General features: G+C 40.9%; 1 protein-coding gene across 3 annotated transcripts in view; it reads right to left on the bottom strand.

Moving 5' to 3' along the window:
* Positions 1-27,894, bottom strand: part of CLCN4 (chloride voltage-gated channel 4) — a 44,519-nt gene that overhangs the window by 10,604 nt on the left and 6,021 nt on the right. For 2 of the 3 annotated variants that reach the window (XM_054082711.1, XM_009555948.2), the window contains exons 2-10: positions 17,149-17,300; positions 16,739-16,838; positions 14,020-14,207; positions 8,463-8,585; positions 6,704-6,910; positions 6,531-6,611; positions 5,416-5,961; positions 2,941-3,127; positions 137-535 (exon numbers count right to left, since the gene is read on the bottom strand). In XM_054082711.1, the coding sequence (XP_053938686.1) occupies positions 137-535; positions 2,941-3,127; positions 5,416-5,961; positions 6,531-6,611; positions 6,704-6,910; positions 8,463-8,585; positions 14,020-14,207; positions 16,739-16,838; positions 17,149-17,300 (1,983 nt within the window). Of the gene's footprint in view, positions 1-136; positions 536-2,940; positions 3,128-5,415; positions 5,962-6,530; positions 6,612-6,703; positions 6,911-8,462; positions 8,586-14,019; positions 14,208-16,738; positions 16,839-17,148; positions 17,301-24,181; positions 25,239-27,894 lie in introns of all 3 variants that reach the window. The other variant, XM_054082863.1, reaches the window with a different exon arrangement.

The following is a 27,894-nucleotide window of genomic DNA, read 5'->3' as shown; positions in this document are numbered from 1 at the left end:
AAATAGTAAAAGCCAGACTTGGGGGGAAAAGTTAGGTTTGGTTCTTATTTACTCATTCTTTATGGTGAACAGCACTGGTACATATCCTATCAAAATTCCTATCAAAATCAAATGTGTACACTGACACTCTACTCACTTATTGCAAGAATCAGCTCCCGTCTCTGTGCAAATCCAATAAGTCTCTCTGAGTCTTTTGAAACCACTACTGGAAAACCATTGTAGTCAGTCTCCTTGATTAGTGTCTCGACATCCTCCACCGTCATACTGTCCTGCGTCAGAACAGAGAGAGGAGCTTCACCACGCCTTGGTCTCATGACATCTGTTGCTAGGGTTCGGTGGGTGAATTCATCCTTCACATCCAGAAAGGGGTAGCCATTCAGATGAATGTGAGCTTCATAGATCCCCTCTTTCCCAAAGGCATCTGCCACCCACTTGCTTGTGACAGCTGCAGCCATAAGAGGTACAATGTACTCCAAGCCTCCAGTTAGCTCAAACATAATGACCACCAGAGAGACCGTCATTCGGGTAACACCACCTGCCAACAAGGAAAGCAGTCAAGTTTCTCTCAAGGTACTTTAGATACACATACAAAGCAACTCATTTATATTTTTTAATCTTACACTTAAAAAGGCATAAGATTATTCATGCTGAGAACTTTATAATGTATTTTTGGGCTTATTTTAATGAAGAAAGAGATTTTTCATTTACTACAAGCTTCATCAGAAAGATTGAGTGAACTTGCTCCATCCAAAGAAGCTAATATTGAAAAGCAAATAAGGAATATGAAAGACTGAGCTATCAAACCAGAAAACATGCCAAAGAAATCAGCTGTACTGGATACTCGAGAAAATAAAACTGAATCCTGCCAATAGTCCTCTAAAATGACTCAAAGAATCAGCTATGTACTATGACTGGGACAGGTAGGAACATTGGGAACTGGCCTTCACATTGGTCTACCTGTCATGTTCATACTGAAGAAAAAGCTAAGCACTATCTTTGGTCATGCCATGATCACAAAATCCTATGTAAGGATAGTTTACGGCCACTGCAAGAGCTACGTTACATCTTAAACCCTAGCTTTTGGTATCACTATAACATATAGTTTGAACTATACATGACTTGTTTCAAGGCTATGTAGGCATGCAGCTGCAGACAGGGTTATAGCATATTTCTCAAGCTAGTGTTTCTGTATTAATTTCATAAGCAATCTCCTTACTCATTCAGTTTATATTAAAGGATAAAAATAATCACGTAACTGCAGACAAGTGTGTATGTATCATTGAATTATTAGGTAACATTTCTTTGGCTCTGTTCAAAAGGTAAATGTAATAAATCTGCTATTTTTAGGCTTCGAAATACAGCATCATTTCAGATGAGAGAAATCAGAAACAGATCATTAAAAAACGCTTTTAATCTAGCAGCATACAGAAAAATTAAATTGCTGATTATTTAACACAATGATCCAGATATGACTTTCATTTGAGGAATGCATTGAACTTCTGACTCTGAAAAGCTGCGTGCATGCCAGAGTAAGGATCATTTGATACTTACCCTACATCTCTTACTCTAAGCAAGAGTAAGAGGTCATGGGCTTATGAACTAGCAGTAACCATTCTGCTGTATGTCTCACGATACTATTAAAATCACTACACCTTGATCTGGACCTTCCAAAAGAGGAATTGATTGCTGACTAGAAGGTAAACTGGAATATCAAAGCAAAATTTTTGTGTATAATGTCTTTTATGAACATTGTCTACAGATCATTCGTGGACAAGAGGAAGTGCTTCACTGTTTTTGTCATCCTAGCTATTTCTATGTCTACACTGCTGTAGGCATTCACATCGAAAGGGGGGATCCTGACTCTCTTTATAATCTCTAGAGAAAAACAAGAACTTCTGAGGCCAAATTCACCTGTTCATTTGCCTGGTCTATTGCCAGATAAGACTGACCTCTCTCATTTTTCTGTTTTTACTGTGTAAGGTATCAGCACAACCAACTCTGATATTGATGTCCACGTTACTGATGTAAAATTTAGACAAGAAAATCCCACCCTTCCTTTCTCTATAACTGATCACTCAAATGATCCTACTTCTCTAGCATGAGACTCCAAAACTGAAATTTTTCCATCTCTTCTCTGAGTATGTCTTTCATTTCAAATCTACCCAATTACATTAATCATGTGTTATGCCTCCCCACTATAATTTCATCATCTAATGACAGTATTAACAACAACAAGAAGACGTAGAACATACAAGTACAGAAGGGGAAAGATAAAATCAGGTAAAAATGTGTTCAGATGGTATGCTTGTAACATTCTTGTTCCATCTATGACTAGAAATTTGATATGTGAGGTATTATTGAATGAACTTGCTTTAATAGTTAACAGATCATTTCTGTTACATCCAATAAATCCTATTGATTTAATGTAATCAGATATTGCCCTATGGTCAAAAGAAAAACTAAAAGTCAGCACAGTCGATCATAGTGTGACACACATCCAGAATAGCACCCAGTACTTTTACCTCTGTGAACTGGGAAGTTTGTTCCCTGTGCTGACAAAGAGCACAGTCTAAATAAGGAATTAGCATTTATCCAGCTAGAGTGGATTTCATTACATCAAAAGAGAAGAAAAAAAACAAGCAAACCCCACTTTTCCTTTGAAACCTGTAGCCTAACTTTATTTTTTTTCTTTCCCTTGATGTGCTTCTGCCCAGTTACAAGGAGTAGGCATTGATGACTGCAAACTTCTCTTTTGTTGACTGGCAGATCACTGGAGGGACTATTTAAGGAAGCTGCCCATACTTTAGCCCATCACATCTATTATGTCCAGAAATGCCAGCATAACACCTAGCACAAACACAAAGCCCTGATAAACAATTTGTAGGTGGCCAACCATCGGCGTTATCCACACAAGAAGCAAATGAACAGCAGTTACTATACCCAAGCATGCTGCCGCTCCCACCATAGCATAAAGTCCTGGAGTGACACAATCTGCTCCAGGTCTGCACCAGTTCCTGAAGATGATCCAGTCATGGTGGTGATATGCCAGCTGCTCTACTCCAATCCCAACCATCCTGCCAGCGATGGCGCCAACAGCCATGCTGGGAATGAAAAGACCTGAAGGGATCTGGAATAAAATATGGACACATGAGTACTGTGACAAAAATGACCAGTAATAAACTCGCTAAACAAACAATTTGTTATTAGTGGTAACAGAATCCAATTTCCTCATTAAATGATAGCTCAGAAAGCCATAGCCTTCTGGCAGCCTACAGTGATGTTTTCTTTGTGGTCTGAGATAGGTAGGCTTCTGTAGTGACTGCGTTTTTGTGGTTACATGTGTATTAATTTCTTCATAAAATCTTAATGTTTTTTTTTTTAAGTAATTTTGAATCCTACCTGCTGCATCATACTGACATGGACAGATAAATGGTGTTTCTCAATAACAGTCTTTTTTTAAAGTCAAGACACTCCTGGATTTGCCTGTATTGCTTTCTCAGCAGGAAATCAGGAGCTGCTGATGGTTTTGTCATAAGCTTGAGAATAAGCTTAACTGAAAATAACATCTTGATTTCAACCTCTGTCACACGGATTACTTTACAGTTTTATTGCTACTCTTTCAGGCTAAATCAGACCTGATTTTAAATTAAGTGTGAAACACAGAATACAAATTTAGAGAAAGGAGGCTCACTGCTCAGAAGCAGTTATTTCTTCATCTCAGTTTGCTATATATTTTCCGTGAACTTCTGTGAATTATTACCTTGTGTCTGCTATATAGACAAGTCACAAACATTAAAAACCAGTACTGAAATGAAAAAATAAAAAAAAAGAAAATGAAAATGCACTTTGCCTTGGCTAAGCGTATTTCCCCTTAGATGTCCAGTGTACCTGTTAAGTTGGAGACAAATCTCCTGTTGGAGAAGACAACTCAGATTTGTTACAAGGGCTTGCATGTAGTTTTTGCTGGTTTTAGAGGAAAGGTTGTTACATCTTTTTGATTCTGAAAACATACTTTGAGCTTCCTAGACAAAGTCTGGGCCAAGGGCATCAGGGCTGGTAACAGTAGGAGCTATCTTCCCCATTACACAGCATTAATTTTGTCGATACAGTCAGATTGGGTCTTCTAGATTTGATGGGTAGAGCTATTTTGTCTGTTATTTTCCAGAAGAGTTGAAACTGTCAATTGATGCTAACAAATTGTACACACAGAGAATAATAAAAGAACTACATAGCAAAAAAAAGAGTGAAGTTGGAAGTCTTTAAACAAATGAAAAAATGGCTGCCAGCTCCAGCACAAATCATTTTCTGCAGAGAAGGGCATCTCATTTCAAATCTTCCTTCAGAAACATTACACCTGAGCTTTTAAACTCCCACTCTTTCTCCCTGCTCAGGAAATCAGCAGGATTTAGTCGTTGGTCCTAAGTGACCTTCTGCCACTCAGTACTTCTTGCCATCAGAATGGCAAGAAAGGAGAAAACATGAAAGAAAAGCAAAACTCTAACAACTTCCTACTATTTTGGGGGTAACAGGCCTTCTGAAAGATGGATCCTCAGTTTCAGCTCAGTTTTTAAGATAAAGACGATGTGCTTTAGCTTTGAGTGTGGCATAATATAAAATGCATAACTCAGAAAATCTTCCCATCATCTGCTGCTATCAGATCCAGAACTAAATGCCCAGATAATGGGAGCTGTAGATAGACAGATGTGTTCTATATGGGATCTAGCAATCAGATATATAAAGCTGACCATAAACAGCTTTGTATGTATTGAAAGCTTGGAAATAATTCTCAGGGTTTTCATCATCTATTTATAAGGAGAAGGAGAAATGGAAGGAAAAATTTGCAAGTCCAGAATAATCAAATGATATATCTGTCAGTCTTCCCACTCACTCCTTCTTTTTTTCTTCCCAAGATACAGTGCTTATAAAGATTAAAAAATAGAACTTTTCAACTACTTCTCTATTTTTTTGTTATGTTTCAAATGTTAAAATCAGTAAATTCAAAGCTGTTACTTCCCTGAGCATTGTACCTTGAGGCACATTAGGACATTAATCCAACAAGACAAACAAAAATGTAAATAGCCCATATCGCTGTTAGGGCTGAAGGACAGCTGCAGTGGGAATCATCTGGAATTTGCTTATTGGAAAGAATTTAAACTGACACCTAGATTTCTTTTTCACTTAATAAAACTGCAGGTGGCTAGAAGGTAGAAAAGCAGGGCTCATCCCTTTGCTGTGACAGGGGCCCGCAGAGCAAAATGCTGATGAACAAGTGAACCAGCAGACATCTCAACTACACCCGTGTGTCTTGGTGTAAGTCGGCGGCACACAAGTCCTGCCAGACAGACCACAGCTGCCGATGGTAACGCATCTGTGCCTGTGCTGGTGACACAGCTTCCGCACCTGTCCCTGATTTACCTTCATGCCAAAAGTGAATATTGTGATGACAATTTTAAACACCAAAGCCAAGGCGAGCTGCCACATGGCAGTGTAGACTCCGGGGCCTGCAGGTCTGTCAGGAATGTCATCCACTGGCCGGGTCATGTTTGGGTCATTGATATAGTCACAGAGCTGTGAGGACTCCAGGGCACCGCAGTCATTGAAGAGCTCCGAGATCAGCTCACTGGTGCTTCGCCGGGTGTAGGGGTTGGGGTAGGCAATGATGGCGGTGATAGCTGTTATCACTATAACCTCCAGGACTGGGTATTTCCCAAGTCTGGTGGTTTTTCGCCTCCTGCACCAGGCGATGTTGCATCGGATAAAGAGGGTTCCCCAGAGGCCGCCAAAGACACCAAGCAGGATGAAGGGGAAGAGCTCAGCCATGTACCAGGGGGTGTGGTACTCCACGTAGAACAGGACTAGCCGGCTGTTTCCAAAAGGATTGATGGACCTCAGTGTGAAAGCAGCCACGAGAGCAGCAAAAAATGATCTCCAGAGGGTTTTTAGAGGAAAGTAGTAGCTAACCTAAAAGGAAGCAGAGAACTTAAACACTTCACTGAGCATGAAAAAGGGTGTTTGCTTTAATTACTCACTGAAGCACAGTGCAGAGAAAGCCATCACTGTGCGCTTCATCTCTGACTCTTATGTCTGGCTTTGCTGGGAGTACCAGTCCTTACCACAGCCAGAATGTGTTCACAAAGATACCAGAAAAGGCATGTTCAGACATCAGATAGAGACCATCAGTCCATGAAAATATCGATAAATCTAAATCCAAAGCAGCTGGCTAGAGATGATAAGACAGGTGCTCAGAAGCTTGGCCCATTCAGCAGAAAACTGAAAGGTGCAGAAAGCTCAGCACAGTGATACATTTCCAGTTTAAATAATTCTATTTGTTTTGAGAAAGCTAGTGCTCTTCTTTTATTCAAATTATGCTAAAATACCTGGTTATTTCTTATTACTGGAAATCAAACATTATTTTTGTCTCAGAAGAAAAATAAACATATAAATATTTGAAAAATAAAGAGGAATATTAGAAAAAGACATCAAGTGAAAATACTTTTTTTGAAGCAAGTGAACTGCCAGGTCTCACTCACCTCTTCCAGGCTAAAAAGCACACCTCCAATCGGAGCCCCAAAGGCAACAGAAACTCCTGCAGCTGCTGCAGCCGAGAGCACCTTCAAAGCAAGTATTTACATATAAGGCATGAGTCCTTTGAAACACTGAGTGTCTGGACAGGGAAATTAGAGATGTTTTGAGCGAACCTCACCTCTCTCCTCTTTCCTTCGTTCTTGCTGTACTTGGAGAAGAGGCTGCTGAAGAAGTTTCCACAGCAACAGGCCACATGGACTAAGGGACCCTCTTTCCCAAGACTGAGGCCTGAAGATACCACCAGAACCAAGGTGACTGTTTTGATTAAAAGTGTCCACTTTCCCAGGTAGCCCCTAATAATGAACCCACTCAAGATGGTTTTTATCTGGAAAGCAGGAAGAACATGTTGAAGAGCTGAAGAAACCTTTTCTACTCTGAACTTTCAAATGGAGTTAAAACCCCAGCAGAGTCAAAGAAAAAAATAATAAATTGCATACTACTTGAAAAGAGATGGTAATAGAATGAAACCATAGGTAAGGCAACTTTCCTAGAGTGATAGCTGAGCAGGGGTTAAGCAGACCATACTTTTACTGTTCTTATGGGTGGTCCCCTGTGTTAGTATGAAGTCTTACAGAGATCAATAGAAATATGAAACTTTTACATATATCCTCAGCTTACAGGATCAGAGTTAAACTAGACTCATCTTTAACAAAGCATAAAAAAGCAAATAAACAACCACAGACTTTTCCCAGTTAAAACAAGAAAAAAAAAGTTCTAAATATTTGGAATGACCATGCTATGAAAGCATGCAAGTGTTATGAAATGAGAAAGCCCAAGAGATCTTATTCTTACACATTTCCTCTTAGTTTTGCATGTAAGTAGCTAGAATAGAGCACAGTGTGTATGCATGACATGCAGGCTGCAGGGTGGGATTTGGGTTTGGACTCTAGCCCTGGAAATTGACTGGAGCTGAGCGTCACCTCATATGACAGATTTACCACTCATTTACACATATATCAAATATGTAACAAACACACCCATGTGACTCCTTTGAAACATGGAAATTATTTAGATACTTGGAATTATTTGTGGTGGGTTCTTTTGCCTGATTGGCTATGAAATATTTGATGCTTCTCCTAGAGGTGAAGAAAAAAAGTATGCCAAGATATCTAAAATTTGGGCTGTTGATTCTGTCTGCCAGATTCCTAAGGAATAATCCCAGTGGTTCTATAGCAGTTTTAACCACAGACTGCATTGATTTTAAAAAAAAATTTGAGTAGCTACAGTGTTTGAATTACAAGATTCCTCATTTTAACAGCTTACACAAGGAGTGAGGCTCAACATGTAAAATATTGAGAACAAGCAGAGATTTTGACTGTCATAATGCTGTCATGCAAGCATGACATGCTGTAAAAGGACACCACCTGTGGAAGATGGATAGCCAGACAATTTTCAGGCATTGCAAACGATAGGCATCTTGCATCTTCAGTAGCTTAGGAAATCTTAGCTTTGTAGCTCTCCCTCTTTATTTTACTTTGGTTTTCTTTAAAACCTAGCCTAGAAAATTACTGGTTTTGTAAAAGACCCAAGTAATTTAATCCAAGGAAAAATCTATGTAATCTTCTAGTATGTTCCTCAGCCATAAAAAGTTGGAGTCCACAAAATAATGACTGGGAGCCACCGGTTTTTAATTCAAGCTTTGGCAATGAAGACATTAACCTGTCACAGTGGCATTTAAATATTTTCTTATATGAAAAATTTAGATGGGCACCATAAAGGTGTGTTAGACAGAGAAATGAAGGCAGATATAGATGGAAAGACAGTCTTCTTGTTCCTATGCTTTCTCATGGTACAGTACTGGAATGGGGAAAAGTCACGAATTATCTTTTCTTTGTTTTATTTGTTTTTTCAATATTCATCTACAAAGAAAAACTCACCTCTGGGATTCCAGAACCACAGGCGTAGGGAGCAAACACTCTGACCAGGGAGACTGCCAGGAAAGCAAAGCATAGAGCCCACATAATGTATAGAAAATAGTTTAGAATATATGCACTTGCACCCTAGAAAAATAACAGTAACAAATATTGTTAGACAAATGCAGGTTGGTAGATATCACGCTTCTACTAGGGATCATGATGGTATGGAGTCTTGTCTTTTCATTTGCTTGCTGGCTGCTGCTTTTCTTCAGGAAGGACAAATGGCTTCATCTACTCCAACATACTAATATATACCTAACACAGTCCATACAGTCTGTTTGCAAAGGACCCAAACACCTAAAACAGACCATCTTTCAAGCACTAAAAACTTAAGCCAAACACAAAAGTTCTAAAACATCAAACAAATTTGTCACAAGGGCAAAAGTACTTGGTGATAAAAAAGCACCTTATGAAGTAATCTGCTGTTTCATCCCACACTGGATGACACTCTGATACATCTTTTTCTCAGGGCTGGTATTCAAAGACCAGCTCTCCATGCATATGCTGATATTTCCAAATGCCATCCCTGAGTATATCAGAAGCCAGTTCCCTTCAGAAACAGAAAGTAAACCCATAAATAATTTCTTTCTATATGATGCAATTTATGATTGGGTTGAAAATAAGTTGAAAAAAGCAATAGCTTGGCAGATCCCTCTTAGACACATCTCAATCATTTTTACCCTGATATTTTAGAAGGATTCCAGTCAATAATAAAACCTATCTTCAGACAGAATATCTTTTCTTTACTGACAGAATGGAAATGCTAATGAACATTTGCAATGGTTGACCATACAGTACCATAATGAAAGCATAATCAGTAGTGACCTTTAAACTTTCTACTTATGTTCAATGATCAAGTTAAAACTGTTGTTAAAATCTGCTTTAGAATACCCCTCCCTCTTTACAAGTGTAATTTTTCAGATTAATTTCAAGAATCCCACACGTACAGACAAAAGAGGATCTTGTCAGAGGCATCCAATTGATACAAGGAGCTTAAGCCTTCACACAATCTCCTCTAGAAACATGATACGACAGAAGGAAAAATGAGATGAACCTCAGTGCATGAATTGGTATGAATCCTTCACCTCTATATGAACTCTTCCTACTGGGTGCAATCCCAGCTGCTCAAGAATACCGGGGCCTCCGTCTTTCCTCTGCAGGACAGCAGCCTGGACATCAACATTATGATAAATCAAGTATGAAAACAGGCATTAATCAGTTATATCGTGTCTTCAGAGAGCTGTCCAGGCCCAGTTCCTGGTCATAAAAAATCTAGAGCTGGGAAGTCTCTGTGTTTGCAAGTCTGCAATGTATTAAGGTTTAACCAGTGCAAATGCTTGCTAGCCTAATTTCCCAGGTCTCTGTCCAACTGAAAAGACAGTAAGGGAGCCACTGCCCTTGTCCTTACGCATATATTTGGATGCAGGGCAATCTGTTAAGGTTCTCTTGTGCTTGCTGTTAGCAGATGGCTTTGCTGATAACGGCAGAAGAGCAATATGATGCCATCCCCCAATGCCCTAAGACGAAGCAGTCATGAATCCCACACTTACAGTGATTGACATCCATCTGTAGTAACCATAGATCTTTGTTGCTACACCTGAAGATGGTCTCATTTCCTCATGAATGTCTTTTCCTAGTGCTTCCAATTACAAACATATATGGCAATATTTACTCTTCCTCTAGAGAAAACTATGGATATGTTGCCCTAGAGCAAAATTCTCCTGTCGGCGTGAACCTGAAGTAACTCCAAAGAAGACCAATGCCATTACAGCAATTTGGCCTTAAAATGTTCAGCAAAAGCTGCAGTTTTTCTTCTAAATTCACTTGAGTCAAATTAGCTTTGTTTCTTTTTACTTCCTCTTCTTTTATATCTCAGCAGTCACATGAAAACTATGTCATCTCATTACTGCAATCACACATACAGCATGGCAGGTCCCCAGAAGGTCTATATAGCCAGTTCAATCTTATCCATCGGGACAACTCTCATTGTTACATTTTCCAGATATCTGGCATTCTGCAGGTTCAATTGCAAGAGTTTCTAATGATTGATAATAAGAAAATCTTTGGGAAGTGAAGTGGTAACACAGTACAGCAAATAGCTCATTTCTCTTTTATTACATGCCATTACTAGGGCCCTGAATTAGTACAAGTCTTAAGTGAGTGCACTAAAATCAGACCAAAACCGCTCATCAGCAGAGATGATTCTGCCAAGAACTTTTTCACTAGTGACTCATAGGACTCACCCTGGCAGCAATAGTAATGAATTGTGCACGGGAACTGAGGAAAACTTTGTATTTTAGTTTGCAAGACCTAGCAGTATTTCAGACCTGGTGTCAGTCCAACTTAGGTACCAATGGAGCACAACTGAAAACGACTGCCAAAACCTCAGAATATGGAAACAAAACACATGTCTCAGGATGCTATCCATGCCTAACCAATGGTTGTTTCCTCCAGAGGCTGAGAGCTCTACTCTGACTCTATTTGGGATCTTACAGTTTGCAGACTCCCTCCTGTGGATGTTACAGCATGTTGTCTCCTCAAGGCTGACAGATATAAGGCTGTGAAACTGGGAAGTGGGTTGTTTGTATAAAGTTTTGTTATGTAAGTCTCAGCTTCAGGACAGGAGGTTTGGGTGAGAATCCAGTCCACTGCTGGATCTAGTGTCACAAGCCATGGAAGACACAGGGTCCAATCCTCTACCCTTGATAGGTGTAAGGCACCAGAAATGGAGTCCCCATCTTCAGTGAAACTGAGGTTGAGAATAAGTTAGATTTGCAGAACAGGGAAGATCTGAGTCACCAGATACTGGCTAGAGAACTAGCTGAAGTGGGTGACATCTGATGTGCTTTAGCACATTCACTCTTCCAGTGAATTTGAGGTTTTGAAACTCTCTCGCATTAAAAAAAAACTATTCACCTGCTCTTTGGAAACATTTCAGGACCAGAGGATGAAGGATATCATTGGCCTACAAAACACTGATTAGGAAAGAAAACATAGCCTGGTATGTGTCTGCTGTGCTATTATGTTTTCCATAATAATTTATATCAAGGCTGTGCTTTGGGCTTATTTTATAGGAGGACTAGAATGAAAACATTTTTCAGGAGATGCCACAGGAAATGTTACAATTCTCAGTAAGAACATATGTACAGGGTTTATCACAGCCATAAATCGGCAAAACCACAAGGAAGAACTGATCTGAATCTTAGACCTCAAAATGTCAAATTTAGTTGGCTGTAATGAGAAAAGAGTCACAGTCATGCATAAAAAAGAAAACGTCTGACTGAAGTAGCTTTAGGGAAACTATTCCAAGTACTTTTTGTCTAAAATGTGCTCCAAATTAGTCCTTTAGTACACTGTGCATTTTATAGGGCTGTCACCCAAATGTCAGACATAAAGTGAAGCAAAATAAAACATAAAACAGGCAAAATTATCCTGAACCACAGTCAAATTTTGATCCCTCTGGAGTCCTCTAGAGCTACAGGAACCATGCAAAGCTAGCCCATATCATAAGCCTTTTGCTGCAAAACAGAATTTTTACTTTTTGTGTTCACATTTGCTTTGGGCTTTGCCTGGGATTTCAATGTAACAGTAATAGACAGGTCTGTTATTAATTTTTACAGCATCCATCAGGCCATGGCAGGCAGAAAACCCACAGATCTTAGAGGCCCATTCGTTTTGAGAAAGAGCCTAAAACTAAGCCAAGATTAAGCTTTTTTTTTTCCACCGTGACAGTATACTAGAGAGTAAGAAGCCCAATTTGAATATAAAGTGAGTAGAGTTTCACAGTGCCCATATATCTCATACCTTTCTTATTGGCCCCAGCACACAACAGCCATGACTGCCGATTTTGAGTAGCAGGTGAAAGCAATAAATTTTTTCAAGAATATGTTCTGTTCATACATCCCAGCCTTTCAGAGTAAAAGCATGTCAAACATATGCACAAGATTTCTAAATCCCTTAACAATTGTAACATTCTCCTCTTTTTTCCCTTCCCACATTTTTTTTGTTCTCTTAAATTACAACATCATCCCCAGTCCTGCAGCTTTATACCAGGGTAATATTTCTTCACTGTTCCAAAGATATAACCACTGAAACCATCTGTTGATAAAGACCAGCATGAACCTAGCAAACCTCTAGCAAAGGGAAGCACGGCATTGTGGACCAGAAACTATGCAGAGAGATTTCTGCATGCTATCAGATGATGGGAATATTCAGGAATAGTGAGCACCCCACTACTTTCACTGTGGTTAATTAGAACTATGGAAAATTGGGCTATCCATATTCGCAGATGCTCTCATCTAGTACTACATGAATGACAAACCTAAGGTGGCATTGAAGGTAAAGGGAATGACAAAAAAAGGGGATGAAGGAGCCCTCAAACACTTTCTGCAGGACCTGATCACCCCATATCAGAGGAAGATGCAAGACGTTCTCTCCAAGTTACCCTTTTTAATTGCCTAGATGGACATTATTTCTCCTGTACAAGTATATCATTTCTTCCACTATTATTGACCAAACTGCATTACCAGATATTTTTTATAAGTCCCTTTACATTTTTAACCCAGTTCTCTTCAAAGCCACATTCATCCCACCTCCATGTCATATTCAATTTTTGTCATATTCAAGTCACCTGTATAAATAGGGGGGCAGGAGGAACTCAAGAAAATAATTCTGCCAAAAAAATCAAGTTGTGAAGGGATGAATATTATTCAATACAAGTAGCTTAGGTTGAAAATAAACTGTCCTTTTTGTATTTTTTATAAAAGCATCTACCAACTGTTAAAACGACTTCTGATGTCTTCAAAACAAAAGCTTCAGCTGCTTTGCTCTGAAACAACATTCCTTCTATTTAAAATTACTGCATAAATAAAAAAAAAAAAAGGAAAAACGTTCTTATAAGATAAGTTTAATTTCAGTCCAAATCAGCTTTTTCCCTTCCTGTCCTCTCCTCCTGCAAATTTTTCAGTTTGGCTGTCTCCCAGGGAGCCCATTATTTCCCCAACTTTTGCCGCTAGCTAAATATTGTGCTGTCTGATAGAGAAACTCATTGCAAGGGCATAACAAGCAGTTCTTACACAGCTGTCACTACTCCTTGCAGCATTTGAATACCTGAAAACCACATGCAATCCCAAAAATTTCCTCTTAAGTTTTTCAGGGGTCATCTTTTTTGTCCCATAAAATTGTGTTTAATAGAAAAAAAAAAAAAAAAAGGATTGCAGCTGAGGTGCCCTGGTGATTATCTTTTTTAAGTGTTATGAAATACTTTTTGTTTAATACTGATAAAAGGAGAGAGTGATCTTGCAGTTTTCCAATTTCCATCATATATGACACTGAAACAATAGAATCTCTCCCAAGTTAAGCAGATATTGCTGGTGGTAATGTCCTTTTTTTTTTTTTTGCAACGCTGTCAGTTCATTACTTTCTCTTTCAGAGGAACTCTCTGGAGGGAACATCAGCAAGTATGAAAAAGTGCATTCCCTGACCTGCTGTGACTCTGATCTAATCAGGTCTCCCATACCTCAGACTGGCCTACAAGAAGTTCAGACCATTTCTGCCACTGAGGACATTTGTCCCTGTCATTGAATGTAGTTTCACTAGACGTCCAGCAGCACTGCTCGTGGCTGTACCAGAAGGCAGACAGGCAGACTCCCTCTTTCAGATCTGTCATCCAATCCACAGCTAAATCTATCACTCCGGCTAACGTGCCTAGGAAAAGAAATGCAGAAAAAGAAAAGGTGGCATTAAAAAAATACCAGTTTGCAAGGAAAATATATCTAATTATAACAACAGAAAAAAAAACCAAACAACCAAAAAACACCAAAAAAACATTTAGGAAAGCAGCTGCAATGTAAACATGACTACACCAAAGAACTGGGGGCAACAATGGGTTTGCAAAGAAACAGTCATATCAGCATGTTGCCTGACCTTCAATGCTCTCTCTTTCTTAAGCTTTTATTTTACGGATTATAATTTTCCTATTGGCTGATTTCCTAGTAGAGAAGGCATAACTGGTGTAGGACCTGATTCCACAGCCTGTCCCAGGATGGTGCACCATTTGACTGAGATAAGCAGGACTTCACGTGAGGTCTCTATATGCATGCTAAACACAGGTCTATGATTTCAGGGGTAGGGGAGGAAGAGGATACATCTGTTTTCCTATAAGCTTACCGGTCCCAACACATCAATCTTTTAGAAGGATGATTTCAGTGCAATGTAGATGCCAGATTCTGATTCATGAGCTTAACAGAATTGGGCTCTTCATTAGCAATCCAAACATGCAGAATAAAATCATCCTTCGAACCTTCTCAGTACCAAAGAAACCCTTATTTCAGCTTTCACCTAGTAATTACACAGAGCTACAGTGACACCCGGTGGCCACTGGACACAGATACGGGCAAATGATATGGTTAGACCCCAGGGGAAACAATCCTCCTTTTTTTTCTAGGTCATTTGATGATCAGCAGTAATAACCTGTCCAAACACCAGCACCCTCAGAACAGACGTGTCTTCACTAACGCAACACCAGCAGAACAAGGGGGCTGGGAGCAGCCAGAACACCCAAAGGCAGACCTGCGTTCAAAACCTATGCCCGTAGCTTCTGGAAAACATTAATTAAACACCAACTGACAGAAAAAGCATTTAGTGTTTTCCAAACCCCTCTTACATACAATGAAAAGTAGAAGTCAACTATATGTTTACTGGTAATCATTAATATATTTTCAGGAAACCTGAAAGACTGAGATGGTGATCTCTTCATCTTTGCCTCGTCCCAGAAATACTGGAGGCACAGAGCATACGTGTCGTTTCAAAGGCAGGCAGAAAAAGCCTACGGGGCTCAGCCCAGATCATGAGCAGGCAGGTAATTTTTGTTCTTAAATTGATTCACAAGTCCTTGTCTCTGTTTAAAGACAAACTAATTTGATTTAACTCTTTGAGGTAAAACGTGTTGCTCTGCATCCTTGTCATTGAAAAGGTTGCAAAACGCATCACATCTCGACTGTAGCTTACCCTCAACTTCTGTTCCCAAGCTGGGTGTACCAGCATTAGAACTTAACAGAGGCAGCAGCTCTGGCTTTCAACAGCCTTGAGGGTTTCAGCATGAGGTTTCACTGCAAACCGAAGTTGAAACAAATCTTCTGGGATGTTTTTACTACAATGGGAGTGTGTGAGAGTATACCACATTCTCTGTATGAGTGAGGGGATTACTGACCAGCTGTGGGAGGTCACTAGAACCCTGTAGGCCTTACTCTAATTTTATTTGCAAACAGAATTCTCCATCCCAGATGAGGTCAACCCTTGCCTTCAGACAGAGTTCAACAGCCCTGGGAGAACACAGTCTATCAGACTCTCTTCCCATGTCACCTCCAATCAAAGGTTTTGTGGAAAAAAGTGTACCTCTACAAAATAACATAATTTGCCAACAACATCACACCAGCAACATTTTGTCTCAGTACTTCTGAGCCTCCTGAGTGACTGTAATAAGCCTATTAACTTGACAGTTGGTAATCAGGAAATTCACACCAACTGGAAACTGTGAAACTTTACATGCATTATACAAGACCACTTTGACATCACTGAAAAAGCATAAAAAATGACAACTTTTTCAACTTGGTAAGAGAAGTGCAGCTTTCCAATTTGGAAGATGTGCTGAACTTAGCAGAACATAAGAGCAGGTCAAGAAATTAATTTATTTGCCATCTGAGTTTGAGCAGACTGTTAAATGTTTAATGCCTGTTTGACCTGGAAGCAGATCTGAAACTGAGTCAAAGACTATTTTCTGTTCCTGCATATATAAAGAAGATAATTCAGTGGATATAGCAATTTACAAAGCTTCTCTCCTAGTGTTCACAACCAACAATTTTCTCACATCATAGTATCTACTTGCACAATTAAAGTGAGTGAAGACAAGAAGAAAATACCCTACCTGTAAAATTTACTTCTGTGAATCAAAGATTCAGAAATTCAAAGTAGCCCATCGAATGTAAAGCATTCAGATGTGTATTCCCAAAACAAACAGAAAAATCCTTCTACCAGTGAACAATGTATTTTCTAGGTCAGCACTCAACAGGAGCCTTTGCAAGAGGATATTTTTATTAAGGTTTATAACTGCATGGATGCATAGCTGTCTTTTTAGCCTGTAGCATCAGGGGAGAGACAATGGAGCAAGAAGAGAAACAGATGGCACTGCAGCAAACTTGGGTAAGATAATTTCAGGAATAATGCTGACACACACTTACCTGCCATTAATCCTATGAGAAGCATTACAACCCATCCTGACCAGGCATCCAGCAAACTCTTTATGAACTCCCATATGGATTCCTTACTTTTGCTTGTAATCTGAAATTAAACATATAGGCGTGATGCTGAGTCAGGCCAACACAGTTTTAGCATATAATGTTTAAAATAAAAAACACTTAACTTTCTAGAAGGTGTATATAATTTCTCTACTCTCCTCCTGCCAATTAAGCTGCTGGAAGTCCTTTCAAATTTACAGAATTAAGATATAATACATACATATTTTTAGAAGTCCTCTTCAAGTGACACAAAAAGGTAGGAAGCAATAACTTCAGGAAACTGCTTGTTTTCCTTACCACCAAGATACCAGTAACCCAGGGACTGCAAGTACTTCAAAGTCAGACACCTTTACCTTTCTATGGCGGTCGGTGTCGCGTGATTTCTCCCGCAGCCAGTCAATGGTGTGGAAATCTTCATAAGTTCCAACATCAGGGAAAGGCTCATCCAGAAAATCCATCAGGTTGCCAGAACCGTTCATGTCTCCTGCATTGACCATATTAGGGTCTGTATGTAGAGGAAAACCAAGTATGTCAATAAATTCATGCAGTTTTGCCAGATGTTTCAGAATCAAGCTTTCCAAAATAGCTCCACAAACCACAAAGCCAAGAGAATATGAGTCAGCAGTCCTGGTGGACACTTACTGAAATCTATGCATTGCCACTAGAAAATGTTTTTTGCTTTAGACTACTTCGACAGCTTAGCAAACCCTAAAACCCACATACAAGAAGTACAGTGTTCAAGTACAGAAATACCATCATTCCTGAAAAAAGGAGCCCCAAAACCCAGGATGTTTCTGGACTTCTGCAGTGATCCTTACCACACATGGTGCATCGTGTAAGCAACGTCACCGACTCAGAAGACAAATGACAACAAAATAGAATTTACTATTCATCGTGAACCACAGATGTTACATTGCACCATCAGTCCTAACACTGCAGCGTTGTCTGCTTTTGCATGCTTAAAGTTCCCTGTGCTGATGCATTTTCCTTCCACAGCTCAGAAGGAAAAGCTCGATATCACAACACCTCTACTTTACATCAGGTGTAGAAATGCAGTATTTTCTTCAAGTTTGCTTCTCAAGTGCTAAGAATAAAACGTTCTTAAGAGAACTTGGGTAATTACCTTTTTGACCCATAGACAAATTCTCCAAAGTCTCCAAATAAGAAAGTGGGGAAGAAACAGTTGCCACATCTCCTGCTAGAGCACAAGAGGAAATACAAAGATACCTATCCTCAAACTATCAAAAACAGTCATTAGAGGCATTTGGTAGTTAAAAAGGAGATAAAAGTAGGCTGTGAAATAACATACAGTGTAGAGTGTGGTGCACAGACTAAGTGGACCTTTTCAGCACAATAATTCTGAGGGAAGTGCTCTCTTAGTTTATAGACTACAGATATGAAAGTGGAAAAACAACCGTGCCCATCGCTCTGAAGCCTTGGAAACAATACCTTGTTCATATGCCCTATGTAAACAAAGCATGAGGAAGTTAAATCATAGTCACCTTACCGCTCTTCTGCACAGAGAGCTCAGCAACATCTGGCTAGGTGCAAAAATGACTGTTATCTCCTTAAAAGGTCAGGTCCCAAAGTAGTCACTAATGCGACAACTTCTAGAAATGGCTGACATCATCCCCAATGAGAGGAGCATTTAGCAGTATGAGAATCCATTAAATGAGGTAGTTGAGGCACATCGAGTTGGATTTATCCAATGTAACTTCAGCCATCCATAAGTTTGATGTCTGGACTGTAAAGAACCACCTAGGCTATCTCTAGAGACAGAAAAGGATGTGTAGAAGTGCGTGGCTGGAGAGTGCCTGCTTCTTTAAAGGTATCTGGTCAAGAACCTTTTTCAATGCAACACGGGATCAATAAACAAAGGAGGAAGCCTAAATAAGAACATACAGGGATGCAAAACTGCTGCAAATGATAAGGGGGTGGTAGTGGGAACCAAACCCGGTCAGTCACACGCAATTGATGACGACACGTGGGAGTGTGCGAATGTCTATTCCAGCAAGGCTGTCTGATCAGGGACTATGTCAACTGGGAAACTGTGGGAACAAAACGGGAAAGCAGAAACAAGATACATGGAGACAGAGGCCTGACAAAGCAAATATGGAGGCAGTGTTAAGAAACAAACATCACCACTCAAATTAATTTAATGGCTATTAATTGTATGTGTGCATCCGGGACACATTCTCAGCTTTGCTACTATACATGGGAAAGTGCCAGCTGTGTGCCCTAGCCTGGGCAAAGACCCTGGGTCCACAGGCTGGGGTCCAGCAGCGGGGCTGGAGGACGTGGCCACACACTCAACAAAGTGTTGCTCCAAAGTGTAATTAATCCCATTCATCCTAAAATAGGTGGCTGGGAGAAAAAAAGGTCTTCCAGACTTAGGGTTTGTAATCTGAAATATCAAGCTTAAGAAAACAGCTAACAGACTTAGGTTAGTGTTACTGCACAAGAGAGAAAACACAAGAAAACGCATAAGAAAACGCATAAGAAAAAATAAGGCAGATACAGACATTAGGGGTTTTGCAGAAATGATCCTGTAGTGCCTGTAGGTCCTTTATAGATACAAGACTGCTTTTGCAGGTTGCTGATGAGGCTAGCATGCTACTAACAACTGCTACCACTTTCCTCTATCGAGGTATGGACTTCTAACTAAAGAATCTGGAGCTTTGAATCTGTGAGGAGATGTCCCAATTCTATAACTGGAATGGGCAACAACGTGGCAGATAAGCTTTATTCTACTGCCCATACACCATGCTGCTCTGCTTGGCCTGCTTCATTTACCGCCTTTTTTCCTCCGCTCTCCAGTTTCATTTGTTTTGCTTGAATCCTCTTCATTTAATTTTTTACCCAGTGGTGACTTTTGGGATGTAACAAGTGTGAATACACAGCTTTGTCAGTGTCTGCTCTTTGCACTCCAGCAGGTAGTACTTTTTGGATGACAAAGACAATATGCTCAGCACAAGCAGCTGAGAAAAGCATTATCTTACAGGCAACCAGCAGGCCACCATTATAATTCTAAAGAAGCACTTTTAAGTGCAGAAATCAAGTAATCTCCAAGCACCACGGCATGTTTCTCTGAAAGAAAATCAAGCAAGGGAGTATCAACCCAGAAAAGGAAACCAAATGCAGAGCAAGTGTCCCACACAACATTGCTGAGCACAAAATAAGCTGCCACAGGATTGAGGCAATTTAAAAAGCAGCAGTTAAGAGGAGAGGCAATTGAGAATAGTAATGCTTAGCCAAACAGATGAGAGCACGCTCCTACATTTGCTAAGGGAAACTAGAATCTGAAGGTGGGATGCCGTGGCTGACACCAGGGAGCTGAAGTTGCAAGTGGACTTTAAGTTCAGTGGTATGAAAACCATGACCAAGGACTGGAACAGGAAGCTGAAATGAGGTGAAAGAAATAGACCGTGCTATTATTTTCTAACACTGTGATATTCTGCAGATTGTTTACTTCAACTCTCTGGCCAGGCCCAGAGAGTGGTGGTAAATGGAGTTAACTCCAGCTGGAGGCCAGTTACAAGTGGGATTCCTCAGGGCTCGGTACTGGGTCCAGCCCTGCTCAACGTCTTTATCAATGACCTGGATGAAGGCACTGAGTGCGTCCTTAGCAAGTTTGCAGATGACACTAACCTGGGTGGAAGTGTGGATCTGCTGGAGGGTAGGGAGGCTCTGAAAAGGGATCTGAACAGGCTGGAGGCACTTGGGGCACAACCCTATGCAGTGCTACAGACTAGGAGAAGTCTGGCTAGAAAGCTGCCTGGAGGAGAAGGACCTGGGGGTGTTGGTTGACAGCTGACCGAACATGAGCCAGCAGTGTGCCCAGGTGGCCAAGAAGGCCAATGGCATCTTGGCTTGTATCAGAAATGGGGTCACCAGCAGGTCCAGGGAAGTTATTCTCCCTCTGTGCTCGGCACTGGTGAGACCGCACTTCAAATCCTGTGTTCAGTTCTGGGCCCCTCACCACAAGAAGGATGTTGAGGCTCTGGATCGTGTTCAGAGAAGATAAACGAAGCTGGTGAGGGGGCTGGAGAACAAGTCTTATGAGGAGCGGCTGATAGAGCTGGGGTTGTTTAGCCTTGAGAAGAGGAGGCTGAGGGGAGACCTTATTGCTCTCTACAACTACCTAAAAGGAGGTTGTGGAGAGGAGGGAGCTGGCCTCTTCTCCCAAGTGACAGAGAACAGGACAAGAGGGAATGGCCTCAGGCTCTGCCAGGAGAGGTTCAGGCTGGACATCAGGAAAAAATTTTTCACGGAAAGGGTCATTGGGCACTGGCAGAGGCTGCCCAGGGAGGTGGTTGAGTCACCTTCCCTGGAGGTGTTTAAAGGATGAGTGAATGAGGTGCTGAGGGGCATGGTTTAGGGATTGTTAGGAATAGTTGGACTTGATGATCCAGTGGGTCTGTTCCAACCTAGTGATTCTATGATTCAACCTATACTTCCTATACAGTGAAGAAGGACCTGTAAAGAACATGCAGTTCAGAGTGCTTGCCCTCACAAACCACCCCCGCCAGCTACATAAAGAAACTTCCAGGGACTCTTGTGCTGAAAGGGTTGGCAAGTTTTCTTTAATGCTACAAGAAAACTACCAAATATGCTAGTTATATCACATTAAAAAATAGCTTTTTAAGCATGTTGTCAGTGCCCAGCACATGACCATATTGTGATGGATAATATCAGGCCAGACCACAAGTATGTATGATAATTACAATCTCAGCCTGAATCTACCCCAAAAATACGTGCTACACAACACATCCAGGGAGAGAAAAATGTGCTAGAGACCACAGGGCTGTGGAAGACTAAGAAAACAAACAAACTTTGAACTCTGGGTAGCATACCAATATCTGAAAATTGCAAGTAGCTGGGTGATTATCAGCCTTAAAGTTCATGTTAGGTACAATGCTTTTGAAAGCAGAGATGCAGTATAAGATTATGCAAAACCCTGTTTTAGTAAATAAAACCTGACTACAGCACTTTTGAACTGAGTACTACAGAGTTCCCATCTTATGTCCTAGCACTAAACACCATAAATATCACTTTCTTTCCCTTTATTTTGCTTTTATTTATCTCACCTTAACTGGGCATCTGAAATGATCTCGAAAGTTTATTTCAGGATAAGCTAACTTGCCCTCTTAAGAATCTTGTACAGATGCTTCCAGTTCTGACAGCCAAAATAATAACTTAGTTATAGATATACACATCAATTTAGGTCAAATTAATCTTATGCAGACACCTGAATTGTAGCCAGGTGTACTACAGCTATCCACTCTGATGATGGCAAAAGATTGAGCATTAGTGATGCAAGTTTCATTTAGCATGACAAATCTGCACTAGAGTCTGGGCACTAAAATCTAGCCTCTTTTCATGGATGATGAGGGGGAATAAATTCTATTCAGATGTATTTTATCTGATGTATTTTGGATATTTACATTAGAATGAGGTAGATTGCTTCCCAGAATTTTTAATTTCTGTTTACTAAATACAAAAATAGATGTCAGAGGTAGACATCCACATCTCATCAAATACTCCAAAAGTATCAATTCAAAGAAAACATTGCAATACAGTTACATGCGAAATTAGTAACAAATGCAACTCATAGCCAGTCCTAACACCTGAGCATCTAAGACTTTTGGATACTCTGAGAGAGCTTTTATATACTGAAACATGTTGAGCCTTTCTGTGTAACTGCTTGGTACATGTATTTTGTTCCTTTGTTGTTCTATGTTTTAGACATCCTTGCTGTCCCTTCTGCTACTTTTCCAGATGCTGATGCAACATAGTTTAGGCAAGGCCAAACATTTCCTGTTTAGTCCCTTATTCTTTTCCTAATACTCCCTGGCATTCCACTAGCAGACATCCAACACTTTCACTGAGCTGTTTGCTGTGACTCCAAGCTATCCTTCATGAGAGTCAGCAGCCAGTTTGGAGCCCATCAGTCTGTGGTCTCTTAGGGACATTTTCCCCTTTGCTCTGCCTTTAGGGACTTTGAATTACATCTGCCATTTCACTACCTCCAATACAGCAGAGAGCATTTTTCAGCTCTGAACAGTGAGCTCTTGTTTTTACTGACAAGCTTAGTATATGTACAGCCAAACATAAAAGTCAATGCTCTGCTTTAATAATTGTGAACAGGTTCTTGCTAAAAATTGAATAGGGAAACAAAGAAATCTGACTGAACCACATAACTCCTGAACTCAGAGGATTCTGGTTAGCAGACTTCCCTGGATCTAGACCCATGCCAGACTATTGCAGTCCTGTAGATGGAGTAAGGTCCTGTCAGGGATCCGCAAATCAAGAGAGGTCACGATATTAGAATGGCAATTGTGCCTCTTGACAGAGGCTCTCCCAACTGCCACATAACCCTAGATATCTTCCAGAAACCTTGGGGAAGGTCAAACTGCTGTTCAGTCCCTGATTGGCCAGCTAGTAGCTATGCTTTGTGCATGATATTCTGATGCCAGAGAGAGATATTGCCGTACAAACATCAGAGGTGCTGCATGAGAGAAGCTGAAGGTGAGGGTTAAAAGAGCAAGTCCAAAGGCTTAATGGCTGTAGGATACCAGGTAATTCTTATAGTAATTAAGTAAGTAATAACTGAAGTAATAACTAAAGCCTCCTACATAAAGAAAGCAGAGAAAAGATCAATGCAAACAACCTGCAGAAGCTGGTGTGTGAACACGGTGAGCTGCCCGATGGGCTGGGACACACCAACAAGTACAGAAGGTATTGCATGGACTGCAGGTCTCTCCTGTTTTATTTACTCACCTTCTTTAACCAAAAGATAAGTATCATTATCATATTTAACATCCTGGTTTTTCTGCAGGTCTCACAGTGAGTAAACTCATCATGTGATTGGGAACAGCTGTATGATATACTGCAGCTTAAAGCTGAGTTTTACAGCTGAGCGATAAGTGACATTTACAACAGAAATGCCGACAACATCTCAGATTTATAGCACTGTTACAGCATGCGCAAATGTAAAAGCCAGAGCTAGAAGAGCTCTATCAGTGAACTGACATTCTAGGTATTATGTTGACTGACTGATTGGATCTGAAATGTATTTGACATGGCAAGCACAGGCCAAAACATCCCATGATTCAAAGAAGCTGAAAAGTATACTGATGGGAAACAACTAGCTGAACAGTCATCAAAGGAAAAGTCTTGGCCCTGGCCTATTGCTACTAGACATGCTAGTTGCGTGCTATGTTCTTTTCATCCTGTTTTCTGTTTTAATTGGACGCATTGCACTGAGGCAGGCAATACATTTTTTAATGCAATTCCAACAAGTTTCAAGTTACTTTCAACAGATCACAGTTATTCAGTATTTTAACACTTCAAATGTTCCTAGCAGATGAATATTCACCTACATACTTTCATCTGTGTGCTGTTTTCCTTGAAGTCAGTAGTGAGGGGATTGCTATGTGAGGCATAACAGCATGCAAGCAGCAAAGTATACCTCTCTTCAGTGACTCTTCTATCGTAGCATAAGGAAGAAGTGAACCTGGCAAGAAACTGGGGAAAAAAGCGGAAGCCCAAACACCAGTAGGAACTTTCTCAATTCACATTTGTTTGGAGTGACTTCCAAGGTATCCAACACATTATCTGTTCCATTTCTTTCAAATGTGGCATGAGTTAGCCAACATACAAAACCAGAATACAGTGCATTTCAGGGCTTTTTCATGTTCTGGTACCAAAATACGTACAACGATAAATGGGAGATCCTACTCCAGACACAATGCTTTCGTTGTGATTCATGGTCATTTCAATCATGACTCCATCAGAGTTGAGCACCCCACTGATCTGAATGGTTTGTCACGTTAGCTGTGCTTATACGGTACAACATGACAGCAGGTGCTGCAAAGACTAAGGAGCGTGGAGGCTGTGATAATCCCTGGGATTTATTTTTCATAGTACCCAAAAATGAAGAATGCAATCTTCCTCGTTTACCAACTGGCAATCATCCCAAGACCCCTTCGTGCTGATGGATGATTTGCAAATCTCTATACCCTTAATATTTGCATTGACCACACCTGGCATCGTACGCTGAAAATGGCCAAACACGGTGCCCCAGCCTCACAGCCATTAACTGCTCGGCATAGTCTGTCAAGCAAAGGCACTTCATTGTGAGAGCTGAGCGCTCTGTCAGCATTCATCAACCCCCATTCCCAAGGAATTTAGATCTAGTTGCAGAGATGGATATAGAGCACTCTCCACTCAGGCCTCAAATCCAGGCATTAAGGAGGTCAGTGCTGCCTGCACGCAGAGCTGAAGAAGTCAGAGTTCAGAAAGAGCCATACGAGAATAAGGCTGAGGGAGAAATTTCCAAGAGCTGAGCACAGTTACACCACGGGTCTTCAGTACGACCTGACCAAAGGAAATAGGCCTGATAGCTCAGGAAGTCACCAAGTAAGATTATTAATGAAGTCACCTGAAAAGAAAAGTATAGAGAGATGATTAGGGGTGTACGCCTTTTGGGAGGGCTTGGGGAATGAGGTCTGATAGCCTGGAGCCAGGAAGGCCAAGGCAGGTGGATGCAATTTCTCTTCACCACTTGCCACAAAGAAGACAAGGTGAAGTAGAAAGGACAATATGACATCACACGTAGAACACGGGTAAAAGGATGGGTTATAAAACTTTATTCTAAACAAGAAGTAAGACGCTGTCAGGTGGTGATTTCACAACAAAGATGTCTTCAGCTAAAGCAAGCAGGCTGATTCGCCAGTAAGTGAAAGGGCTGTTTTCTGCAGGTTGAAAATTACCCTTAGGCAATTTAAGACTATTCACCTTAGAAGCCTCAGACTGAACAAGCCGATAGATTCATTGAACTTCCGTCTTAATGATGGTGTTTCAAAAAATTTTAAAATGGCCTTGGATCAGAGCAAGGTTCTGACTCCTGGAAAAACAAGTAAATGCTGAACCCAGTGACAAGTCTTTTTTGGAAACATAATATAGAACATAAAAAGCAGAGAATAGCTAAATTAGGAAAACACAGACAGAAGATGGGACATTAAAATTGGCAAATGCCTTTTCTACACTTCAATAACTAATTGTGCAGCCTTCGTATATGAGAAAACCACACTGGAGGCCCTCACCTCCTGCCACACAAGTGCAGGAAGGCTGCAGTATTAGAAAATGTAAAATATTGCAGCGTTTTACTATATGGCCACACCACCACATACTAAGGAGTTTCCAGCTATGATAGTGTGGGCAAACTAAATACAGTCCCATCTTTGATGCGCAGCTTTACCCTGAGTAACCTTTACAGAAAGAAATAAATTATGAAGCCATAAATAAATTATGAAGCAGAGCTCAGAAAAACAAGGCACCAGATCACAGGGAAGAGGGCCCAGGAAAGAAGGGGAAGGCAGGAAGGAAAATTTGGGATAAATGGCAGAAAAATGAGGCACAAAAGTCTCCTCCAGACCAAACCACAGCCTCTGACCTCCCTTCCTCAACCACCACATGTGCTCATGGGGTGATCACAGAGGAGAAACCTGGGCTGGGAGTACAGGTGAAGGGAGGCACAAGGAACGTGGGAAGGACCAGCAGACCCCAGGAGCTGATAACCAACTGCCAGGGCCTCCTACCCCTTTGATGACAGCCTCACTCCCTCCTGGGAGGCCCCTGGGTCACCATAATTCTTTTACCCTCGGGGCAAACCTCACCCTGGTGTTCGGCTTCCCACTCCTTCCTAGGACAACTCTCCCTTTAGAAGCCAATTTGTTTTGGTATGAAATATTGTGTGTCTCATCTGAGTTTTCTTGGAAAGTCTGAGTAAAATTAGTTCAGTTGCTGACTTATGCCAGAAAGGGATTGGGAGAAAAAAAATCCCAGCTCTTTCCCCACAAGCTCCAAGTGGAATGTTTGCATTCATATAACTCAAAATCGGCTCCGTGTAAAAAAATGCTACACTCACATCTCTGTTTCCAGTGAGACTTAAAGGTCTCTCCAGCAAATTTAGTTGGTAGTGTAGATGTTAGGGCTGTGGAAAAAGCAGAAGGGAAACATAGCTGGCTCTGAAACATCCATTTGCATTTCCAAACTGAGGTGAAACATGTCTATTAAAGGATGCCCCTCTGCTAACAGCCTATCAGCTTGGGCAGATGAGCCCTGTGGGCCTGCATCAGCCCCACATGACCTTGCTTATCAAAGGAAACAAGATATGATTAGATAAAATTCAGAAAACCTTCAGCATCTATGGCAAGAAACTAAACTTCAGAAGAGAGCACAAAGCGGAAATCATCTACCAATGTAGCAGCATGCATAGTTTCTATTCTTGATTTCCCTTCAAGTTCCTTTCCTTATGAAAAGGAAGGGGAATTTTCCTCCTAGAGCAGGTGTTTTACTGCTACACAGCTCAAAGCCAGGGCTGAAGATCTCGGGGTACTGTTCAGTATTCCTCCTCATGCCACATGTGTCTGAGCTTTGCAGGAACAGGTTTGGTTTTTCCAGTGCTGCTCTTTGTCTCCTCACTCAGAAAATGATAGCATTAAGGGGGAAGGTGAGGGGAGTAGTTCTTGGAATGCAAAAAAAACAAATACATTCTGAGAGAACAGAGCTGCGCTGTCAGAAAACAAATGCCCTGATATACAGTTACTCCCAAGAAGCTCTACCCTAAACTGTAGAATCACAGAATCATTTACATTGGAAGAGACTTTTAAGATAGAGTCCAGTCTTTAACCCAGCCAAGTCCACTACTAAACCATGTCTCTAAGCACCATATCAACACATCTTATACGTACCTCCAGGGATGGTAACTCAGACACTTCCCAGGATGGCCTGTTCCAGTGCTTGACAAACCTTTGAATGAAGAAATTTTTCCTAATCTCCAGTCTAATCCTCCCCTGGTGCAACTTGAGGCCATGTCCTCTCATCCTATCACCCGCTGCTTGGGAGAAGAGACCAATATCCTTTTCACTACAACTTCCTTTTAGCTAGTTGTAAAGAGCAGTGAGGTGTCCCCTCAGCCTTCTTTTCTTCAGACCAAACAACCCCAGCTTCCTCATCCTCTCCCTATAAGACTTGCACTCCAGCCCCTTCACCAGCTTTTCTGCCTCTCTCTGCACACGCTCCAGAGCCTCAAC

This window comes from Cuculus canorus, chromosome 1, assembly GCF_017976375.1.
Source record: "Cuculus canorus isolate bCucCan1 chromosome 1, bCucCan1.pri, whole genome shotgun sequence".
Taxonomy (NCBI): Eukaryota; Metazoa; Chordata; class Aves; order Cuculiformes; family Cuculidae; genus Cuculus; species Cuculus canorus.
The sequence above is the reverse complement of the archived record's forward strand: the minus strand, read 5'-3'. Positions and strand labels throughout refer to the sequence as shown.